The following is an 11069-nucleotide window of genomic DNA, read 5'->3' on the forward strand; positions in this document are numbered from 1 at the left end:
CTAATGCCTAGGTGACAATTCCATAGTCATCATCATCACCATTTATTTATATAGCGCCACTAATTCTGCAGCGCTGTACAGAGAACTCACTCACATCAGTCCCTGCCCCATTGGGGCTTACAGACTAAATTGCCTAACACACACACACAGAGACTAGGGTCAATTTGTTAGCAGCCAATTATCCTCCCAGTATGTTTTGTTTTTTTTTGTTTTTTTGGGAGTGTGGGAGGAAACCGGAGCACCCGGAGGAAACACACACATATAAGGCCATGGTTGGGAATTGAACTCATGACCTCATTGCCGTAAGGCAGAAGTGCTAATCACTTAGCCACCGTGCTGCCCAATCAGTCCTGTCATAGCCTGGTGTAATATGAGATGTTTGGGGTGTAAAACCTCACTGATTTGTGCCCGCACCTCCCTTAAATACCCCAAAATTAATGCAGTAATAATTGGCACTTAATTATATAAACCTGACTTTCACACATATATTTAGAAATCATGTTTTTTTTCTTAAAAAAAAGAAGCTTTAATGGATGTTATATAATTAATGTGTAATGAACAAAATTCAGCCTTTTATCTCCTACTTATCCCTTGTACTCCGTTATCCTAGGTGCTAGGTTTATAAATTAGAACCAGCAGGGTGTAAAGTATATTTAAAGGGACACTAATCTCAAAATTTGAGTTTACTTTATTGTACAAAACACAGGACTATGTACATGCCAGACATTGGTTTATGCTATCCCTGTATGCAGGCTATGAGCAAACTCTGCTGCCTCATCCGTCTGCTCTGTCACACTTCCTGCCGCGCTCCCCAACGTCATGCCCTGCCCTAATGGTGTCACGTAGACACCAAGCTGTCATGTTGTGAGGGATTTATTGCACTTCAATTAGTTTGACAGAAGGGAATTCTGGGGGAAGAAAAAGCAAACAATGGAACTGTACTAATTGGGGAGCTCTGCAAGCAGGCGTACCAGCACCATCATAGAAACAAGGATAATTCCTATAGCAAGAATATCTTTATAAAATAATCCATTCATATTTAAATTAGAAAAATAGGACAAATAGACTACATACAGGGTTAGAGTCCCTGTAAGTAAATCAGTTTCATGTTGTTGATATTAGGGCACTAAGTAACCTCTAATGATTGGTTGTACAGCACGACATAAGATAGTGTGGTCACTCTGTCACAATGAAGTAACATTTAGTCATTCTCTACCAATAAATTATCAAAGGTTGTTTTGCCAACATACTGGTAGTTTACAGTTTATATGTATTACAGGGGGAATCCACCCAAAACTAAACAGGTAGTTTTGGGTGGAGCTGGGTAAGAAAAAATAAGATCACTTCCTTAGCCCTGATCCTGTATTCCGTCACGTTCCGCCCCTCCCCCCCCCACGGCTGTAACGCACCATAGATCCTCAATACCGATTGGTCAGTTAATTGAATAGTCACGAGTGCTGTAGTACGAAATGATCCACTCCCCACTCTGTATTCCTCTCTTGCAGACAATAGTCATGAACGACTGCATTATCAGGGGAGACCTGGCGAACGTCCGAGTGGGGAGACACTGCGTCATCAAAAGCCGAAGCGTCATTAGGCCGCCGTTTAAGAAATTCAGCAAAGGGTGAGGAACATATAAGCCCTGCTCTATGGTCGTCTTTTATGTTTTTGTTACTTTGTATGTTTTATGTATATTTTATCACACTATTATAGAACACAGTTAAGTTTTAATGTACAGTAGTGTCCTGTAATACAGGTTGTATGGTTGGGGTGGTTTTACATTTGATATAGTTACGTAGCTGTAGTTTAAGACTTTAAGAAGGTTTATTTGGAGTGGAATGAAATCCGCATGTTTAATAAATGTTAGCATTTTATACAGGTATTTATAGTAACAAAATTGCTCTTTCTCTTCTAAAACATATTAAAATCTATTTTCGGCTTAAGTTCCTCTAATAATAATGTAATTTAACCCATTATTATTATTATTATTATTATTATTATTAATTTTTATTTATAGGGCGCCACAAGGTGTCCGTGGCGCCGTACAGGGACAAAAACGAATTACAATACAAGGTAAACATAAAGCACAGTAACTCAGTAAGCTCAATGCACAGCTAGTGAGGGCGGGGGGAGTATCCGCAAATGACGGGGCCCAAAAGGAGGGTGCGGAAGACAGGGAGACCCCCAGAGGGGGGAGGAGGGCCCTCGAGGAGGAGGGCAAAGTAGCTGGAGAGCAGAGTTAGAAGTGGTGGAAACAGGAGGAGAGATGGCCCTGCTCAGAGGAGCGTACAATCTAAGGGGAGGGGTGGACAGACGGAGAAACACAGGGGAGAGAGGGAGAGTAGAGGGACGGCGGCAGGGAAGGGGAAAGAAGGGGGAGAGGCAGAGGATAAGGTAGGTAGTTAAGTGGGAGACTGGAAGGCTTTAAGAACCCATATCAAGCACTCCCTTGTACACATCAGTACAAGTGTCCTGCTGTGTGAAATAATGATCTTTACATTACTACGATAAACACTGTAACAGCACTCGCTGTACTTTGAGATAACGCAGCGTTAATGGTCAGCCCTGTGTTTGCTAACAACAAGTGAGTATTGTTAAAGCCTTTTTCATAGTGATCTCTTGATATCTATTTTAACAAGTGTTGAAACTGCTGACACGAGCTCCTGCCACTTTGCAGGGCAGTGATTCACAAGTGTCGCTGATATGTACCATAGGGCAACTTGCACAGGGGCATTGCTTAAATCTGTCTACCCTCCGTTTCGTTTTTGACAATGGAAAGGGGAAAGTTCACACAAATCTGACTTGCACTAGGCTGACCAAAGCTAATCTGATTTGTCCCTGCGGTGCAGTAAGTTTGAGGTATACTGTTAGAAAAGCTGGTTGATTATAAAAGCTTTGGGGGGTATTCAATTGACCACGAGTTTTTTTTTAAGACCGCGTTAAGTCATTTTAACGCTGTTTTTTTATCATTTTCGAGCTGGTTACCCACGATTCAATTTCATTTTTAACGCTACGTTTTTAAAACGGTCCTCTCGCGCTCCAGTAGAAGGTCTATTGAAAGTATAGGGTGTGCGAGAGGCAGCCGCGTTAAAAGCTAATCAATTGTTTTTTAACGCGGTGCGTTAAACAGGCCAATATGTTGTTTTATCTCGCACCTCTTTGGGGTGTGATAAAAATAAAAAACGTCTGAAAACTGTTTGAAATCATGTAATAATGAGGAAAAAAGATAAACTATGTTTATCACTAGTGCCTAACATGTAAAAGTTGATTTTCTTGTAAAAAAAAATGAAATTAAAAAAAAAAATATATCACTAATTAAATATATTTATGTATGTTTTTGGTACAAATATGTTTGCACTAATGTGTTTTTGTGGGGAAAAAAACTTGCGGCCAATTGAATACCCCCCTTTTAATTAAGCTGCTCAGTCACTTCTTGTGTGCACCCAAAAATCAGGTGGGAATCGGCACTGTTAATCTGGCAAACACCCGCCATATACCAATGCTTGCTGCAGTCAGCCGACAGCGTTAATTAGGCCCAAGAGCTGAACAAACACATTCAATAAGGTCACCCATCTGTGCAACCGAACTGCAGACTGATCCCAGCACCCAGCTGATCTGCCTCCTTTATAAAATAATAATAAAAAAACCAATATAAATGCGAAGTACAACTTTTATGTTCACACCAATAATATTTCTTTAATTACCAGCAGTAAATGCCTAGTTTTGTTTCCATATAGGCGAGATCAGTTGGTGACCCATTGTCGCTTGCTGCCTATTCAGTGTACTGTCCCTGTATTCATATTACATGATTCTTAGTGCTCTTAAATTGTCCTTAATTGCAGGCACTGCTGCAGCCTTTTCAGCGTGTACTGTTTATGTAATTGAGGTCTCCAATTTCCCACTGTCATTGAGAGACCCCGCCACTTCTCCACAAGTTCTAATTAACACGCATACAAAACCATTTAAGGGACAGAGAACGATTTTGCTCTTTAAAACAGGGAGTCCTTTTGTCCGGGGAAAAGCAGTGCCAGATAATTAGAGAGGGGAGCTAATTTGCAACGGGAAGATACACGTGCCGCTAGCCACGGAGCTGCATTGGCCGGCGCCACGTGTATCTTTAGCTCAGCTCTTGTCAAGCTGAGCTAAAATGATTCTGTGCTGGGTGTCCACTGTGAGAATGAAGGAGCTAAGCATTATGGGAAATGTAGTTCAGCAACATCCAGAGTGCCACTGAATTTAACAGTCCCCCGTTCCGCTAATGTGGTTCCGTGTCTGTCTCTTGCTTTTAACAGAGTGGCATTTTTCCCCTTACATATCGGAGACCACGTCTTTATAGAAGAAGACTGTGTGGTCAACGCAGCACAAATAGGATCGTATGTACACATAGGGAAGAACTGCGTTATCGTAAGTATGACATGTTCTGGATGAACTGGTCTTGTATATTGGTAATTTGTGTTTAGTAGTGAACATATATATTCCAGACTCCTTTAACTCTTTAAAGTAAGTAAAGCCACTGTTTGACGTTCATATATATCACAGGCTATATATATATATATCGCAAGCTGTGTTTTGCTGACCTGAATAATATGCATGGAATAATTAGAGTGTTTAGAGCTAAATATGTCCGCCATGCACTATGTCACTTGTCTGCTACAGGCAGACATGTTATCAGGGAGGAGCTTCTCTAAACAGGCAGAGGGTAACTGACGGGCAGGCTTGCTTGCAAAAATGCACTGTGTGGATTGGTTGATGTATACTAAAGATGGTCACTGACCCCCGTGTTTTTGTTTTGGATCTGTATTTGTTTTTGGTTTTTTTAATTGCTAAAACATTCTAAAATCACATAATTTGGCTTTTTTTGTTCCTACATTATTATTAACCTCAGTAACGTTAATTTCCAGTCATTTCCAGTCAATTTTTGTCGAGTGACAAGAACACTGCTACCCCTCATGTTTCTGTATGAGCTATGTCACTGGAGACTGGAGAGTGACAAGAACACTGCTACCCCGGTTTCTGTGTGAGCAGTGACACTGAGCAATGTGACTGGAGAGTGACAAGAACACTGCTACCCCTCCTGTTTCTGTGTGAGAAATAGCATTGAGCAATGTGACTGGAGAGTGACAAGAACACTGCTACCCCTCCTGTTTCTGTATGAGAAATGGCATTGAGCAATGTCACTGGAGACTGGATAGTCACAAGATCACTGCTACCCCGGTTTCTGTGTGAGCAGTGACACTGAGCAATGTGACTGTAGAGTGACAAGAACACTGCTACCCCTCCTGTTTCTGTGTGAGAAATGGCATTGAGCAATGTGACTGGAGAGTGATAAGAACACTGCTACCCCTCCTGTTTCTGTGTGAGAAATGGCATTGAGCAATGTGACTGGAGAGTGATAAGAACACTGCTTCCCCTCCTGTTTCTGTGTGAGAAATGGCATTGAGCAATGTGACTGGAGAGTGACAAGAACACTGCTACCCCTCCTGTTTCTGTGTGAGCAGTGACACTGAGCAATGTGACTGGAGAGTGACAAGAACACTGCTACCCCTCCTGTTTCTGTGTGAGAAATGGCATTGAGCAATGTGACTGGAGAGTGACAAGAACACTGCTACCCCTCCTGTTTCTGTGTGAGCAGTGACACTGAGCAATGTGACTGGAGAGTGACAAGAACACTGCTACCCCTCCTGTTTCTGTGTGAGCAGTGACACTGAGCAATGTGACTGGAGAGTGACAAGAACACTGCTTCCCCTCCTGTTTCTGTGTGAGCAGTGACACTGAGCAATGTGACTGGAGAGTGACAAGAACACTGCTACCCCTCCTGTTTCTGTGTGAGCAATGGCGCTGGATCTCCTGGGGAGGGAGGTACTTATGGAATCCAAAACCCGTGAGATTTGACAACGTGACAATGCCATTTTGCCTCGATTCAGATCCGAGGAAACGGGACGCTCAGTACTTGGATTGGCGATGTTCCAGGGGGCTTGGTTTTTGGAAAACCGAGCCTGAGCATCTCTAATATATGTACAGGGGCGGGGCCAGTGATGTCACAGCAAATCATCCACCACAGTGTCTTAACGATGTGGGAGGGGCTTCAGCTATTGATAGCAGAGGGGGCAATATTGTATAACAGCTGCAGAGGAAAGTCAGGATGTTACCTTCATGGTTCCTAGATGAAAATAAAATTTTTGGGTGTTTAGTGATCCTTTATTTCTTCTTTTAGTTGCTATAATTTTTCATTATCTCTTGTTATAGGGTCGGAGGTGCGTCTTAAAGGATTGTTGTAAGATTTTGGACAACACTGTTTTGCCCCCTGAAACTGTGGTCCCGCCCTTCACCGTTTTTTCCGGTTGCCCTGGTGAGTCCAGTTAGTTAGCGGAAGGAGGACTCCTACTTATATCATCGCCGTATTACTACCAAAAGTCCCCGGTCACTGACCAGTATGTTTATTAGCCTGGTGCTACATTGCACAAACCCCATTGCTGAGCATATGTACAGGTAATTCTCATGCATAGCCTCCATTAGTGACCGGCCACGTTGCACAGAAACCCCTTGCAGCCACATTGGATAGAATGACCCCCTCCCCCCCCCCCCTTTAATCACAACCTGGGGGTTACTGGATTGCACCCCCCTTACTCCCTTATAGTTACAACGCAGGGTTCGTTAGCTAGAGTTCATCCCTTTTAGAGGAGCCCCTAAAGTTTTAACTTTTTCCTCCCCAATCTTATGAAAAGATTAATTGACTGAATGATGGAGCGTCTGAGAGGCAGCTGCTGTCATCTATTTTGATGACGTGCTCTGTGATTAAAGTGCTACTTGCAGCATGTTAGTGTTGTAATTACTCAGAGAACATATTGGTGGAAGCTGGAGCAGGTGCCTGTCGGGCATTTCTAATCACCGGAGGGTGGAGAATGTTTAATGGAAAAGATGCAGCTGTGATTGGTGTAGGTGGAGCTAGAGGGAGGACCAGGGGTGTATGCTGTGATTGGTGTAGGTGGAGCTAGGGGGAGGACCAGGGGTGTATGCTGTAATTGGTGTAGGTGGAGCTAGGGGGAGGACCAGGGGTGTATGCTGAGATTCGTGTAGGTGGAGCTAGAGGGAGGACCAGGGGTGTATTGTGATTCGTGTAGGGGGAGGACCAAGGGTGTATGCTGTGATTGGTGTAGGTGGAGCTAGGGGGAGGACCAGGGGTGTATGCTGTGATTGGTGTAGGTGGAGCTAGGGGGAGGACCAGGGGTGTATGCTGTGATTGGTGTAGGTGGAGCTAGGGGGAGGACCAGGGGTGTATACAATGATAGGTGTAGATGGAGCTAGGGGGAGGGCCAGGGGTGTATGTTGTGATTGGTGTAGGTGGAGCTAGGGGGAGGACCAGGGGTGTATGTTGTAATTGGTGTAGGTGGAGCTAGGGGGAGGACCAAGGGTGTATGTTGTGATTGGTGTAGGGGGAGGACCAGGGGTGTATGTTGTGATTGGTGTAGGTGGAGCTAGGGGGAGGACCAGGCGTGTATACTATGATTGGTGTAGGTGGAGCTAGGGGGAGGACCAGGGGTGTATGCTGTGATAGGTGTAGGGGGAGGACCAGGGGTGTATGCTGTGATAGGTGTAGTGGAGTTAGGGGGAGGGCTACGTCCACAGCCATGTCTGTTACAGTGACATTGTGCTCTCCCTGGGATGCAACTGTGGTTTTGCAGTGTGATTTTGGTTCAGTTGTCTCAGTGCTGGACAACACAATTCTTTTCAGGGACTTAGACTAGGACCACATTTACTTTTTACTTTTGCAGAGATATATCAGATCCTCATCGCCCCCCAATCCACATTCCTTGGTATAACCACCTTCGCTTGTATGCAGTCTCTGCACATTATAAAATCACAGCTTAGGTATATGTGCCCCTTAATAGTAAATACATTTAGTTGTGACTTTACTTTGTGTTTTGTGTCTGATCTCTTGTATATAATCCCTTAGGGCTGTTCTCTGGAGAGCTCCCAGAATGCACACAGGAACTCATGATTGACGTCACAAAGAGTTACTACCAGAAGTTCCTACCCCTGACGCAGATTTAAATGGGGACTTCAGCCCCTCCCCTTGAGCTGGTTTTTTTTTTATTATTATTTTGTATATGTATATATTAACATGTCCTGCATTCCACAGTTCCCCTATAACACTATGTATTTATTAACGTCTCCTCTATATCCTCCTCGCTCCATGGCAGTGTTCCTGCTATATGTGATTCCGGTTGAGAGCCACATCACAAAGTACAATATTGTCACAACGTTCCGTCAGAGTCCAGTCCTTGAAGCCTCCGGTTTGCAATGCTTCACCGATCCTGCATTGCAGTAGATTAGCACTTGTCAGGAAAATAAATATTTGCTTTACCCCTGGCTGTTTGTTCGTGTTGTGTTTATAAGTCTAAGCTGCTTGAAGTGGATGTATGTGTGTTATTATATTACTTTTTCTATAAGTATGATGAACCAGGTCTGGGCAACCTGTGGCTCTCTAGGTGTTGTGAAAACTGCAATGCATTATACTAGGCCAGCCACCGGTTGCCAAACATTAGGCAAAACCACATCAGGCCCTTGTGCACGTTCATTGTGTGGGCCTCCTAGACGGTGAATCACAACATGCAGAAGTTTGGGAAACCACTTCATCTATAATTAGTACATAGCCATGCCAGAAAATTTACAAAGGCTTGTTAACAGGAGGTATACACTATAACTAGAATTTATTATACCATTTTTGGTAATCTATATAAGGATTTTGATTGCTCCGATAAAGTATTGACCCATTTCAACCTCTAGGCTCTGCCGTTTGCCACACTTTGTACTTTACCTCCTGCGCTGACATCGCTTTGATTGACACACACAAAGCTTTTAAATGAATAGGGTTTATTGCCGAGACTGGATGTACGGAAGAAGGCTGGAAAAGGAACAGGAGGGCAATTCGCCCATGCCAAGTTTGGCCAGCCCCTTGCCTCTTATTCAGAAATATTACATAGTTATGGATTAACTCTGCATCCTATTACTTTAGAAGTGTTCTGCGCTAACGGGGCACAGTCCCCTCGCTGGGTCATTTTCTCCATGCTTATTTCTGGCAGGAATGTCTCGGGAAGCCAAGTAATGGAAATACGGTGCCTGGACCTCCAATAAGGTGCTCCAGATCCACCGTCCGGCTCGGCGTTCATCCGATACAACTAACAAGTGATTAGCAACATGTGATAATTTATTGCTTCCGAGTAATGACTTCCCTGCGTGGGTGTGCTTATACTCACAATGACACAGTGTTCTTATTATTTATTGTAAATATCAGCTTATGTTGTGCTTTTCCCCGGACGCAGACAGATTTATAATACACAAACATGTTTGTGCACCATCACTGTGCACAGCAGAAAAAAAAGGAGATATGTAGATGAGATGTTTTTTTCCTCCGTACTGGGTCCGTATTACTGGATAATTCTTTAGCTATTTTTCAGACTATACTACAGATTGTAAGCTCCCTGGAGCATAAATGTTTGTTCAATAGGCAATGGTGGTTTCAGAAAGCACCAAGCATAGAATGTGCAGACATTGTGATCTTTCAGAGATTTGTCAGCTCTGTACACTGATCTTCATGTCTCTGAGATATACAGTGTACATTGTGCTATCATTAGGAATAAGCACTAAGGTGCTGCTTGTCAAACAGCAAATAGCCTTTTAAGTTTATTTTTATTATTATTTTGTTTGTATACAGTCACCATATTTTGCAGCCCCTTCCAGAGAATATTGAATATGTTCACACATATGCACTGGGCAAATTGGTAAAACGCGTTAAAATTTCCACAGGGTTTAGATGCATTATAGTAATGTGTTTTTAACGTGTTTCAATAGAATTTTGCTTTTTCCAATACAATCTGTCCTGATAGCACACCTTAACAAAGAGCTTGTGCTGAATTCTTGTTAAACGCACTGGAGGGAATGAGCTTTAATAGTATTGGAGCCCTTCCATTCCCTCCGGTTTCTAACCCTACTCCGGATATATGTCACATTGAGCTTTTTAGAATTCCGTGGGCCCAATTCATTTAGGAAAGTAAAGCAAGAAAATGAGTAACTTTGAACCTTGCTAAAACCATGTTGCAATACAAGGGGTGGAAATGAGTTTATTATTTTGCACATAAGGAAAATACTGGCTGCTTTTTCATGTAGCACACAAATACTTGATAGCTTTATCTTTACACTGAGATTAAAAGTTGATCTAGGACATGCCCTACCCCAATTATAAATATGTCCTCGCATATTAAATCCCCCCCCCCCCCTCTAATACAACATGGATTTGCCAAGGTCCAAAGTTACTCATTTTTTTTGCTTTCCTTAATGAATCAGACCCCATATGTTTCCAGCCAGAATAATTTGGTATTCAGACGTTCCCATAGTAACATCCACTTTTCAATGGGGAACGCCATTTTCATATCCCACAAGAAGTGCATCATCTGAAAAAACACTTTTAACAGCATAACGGACACCTGAATGTATAGACCAGACCAGTTTTTCTTTACAGTTCTTCCAGGGCTCGGATTGAAGGCAATCTCCACCTGGATGTACACTGGGACTTTGAATTCATTGTTATTGAGTGAATCACCATGAATAATGGGCAGGGGCGGAGGTCTCATATTCACTGGCTTTATGCAGGAGAGTTGGTTTTCCAAGGAAAAGACATCTCCAGCCCTGCAGCTGTTACTGCTACATAAGAGAGCTTAGCTGTAACTTACAAAGTAATGCAGGGGAAACCAATTCAATGTATTCATTTAGATTGAGGACCTGAAGGGGGATCAGAGGGTGCCTATTAGAACCAATGTGGTTAATCTTTCAAAGAGTTATATAGCTTATATAGTATATAAAAAATGTAACATTGGTTTCAGCTGCCCGTCATGTCCTGGTCTAACTGGAGAGAACTCCGTCCTTATATTGTACCAATGCCGAGAGGAGGTTAGTGCAGGTCGGTTGATGCAAGAGTTGGCACCTCTTATTTTCACATTTTCAGTTACCCTTCAAAGTGTCATCGGGGTGGGAATGTACAGAAACTATATATTCACGTACTCAAGAATATG

The 11069-nt window shown here is 42.9% G+C and overlaps 1 protein-coding gene across 1 annotated transcript in view; it reads left to right on the forward strand.

Moving 5' to 3' along the window:
* DCTN5 (dynactin subunit 5) overlaps positions 1-8370 on the forward strand; it is a 12140-nt gene extending 3770 nt beyond the window's left edge. Inside the window, exons 3-6 of the mRNA XM_075179376.1 lie at positions 1506-1624; positions 4293-4404; positions 6247-6349; positions 7955-8370. Of these exons, the coding sequence (XP_075035477.1) occupies positions 1506-1624; positions 4293-4404; positions 6247-6349; positions 7955-8052 (432 nt within the window). The 3' untranslated portion in view covers positions 8053-8370. The remainder of the gene's footprint in view (positions 1-1505; positions 1625-4292; positions 4405-6246; positions 6350-7954) is intronic.
* Positions 8371-11069: the final 2699 nt, after the last annotated feature.

The sequence above is a fragment of the Mixophyes fleayi genome, chromosome 7 (assembly GCF_038048845.1).
Source record: "Mixophyes fleayi isolate aMixFle1 chromosome 7, aMixFle1.hap1, whole genome shotgun sequence".
Lineage (NCBI taxonomy): Eukaryota > Metazoa > Chordata > Amphibia > Anura > Limnodynastidae > Mixophyes > Mixophyes fleayi.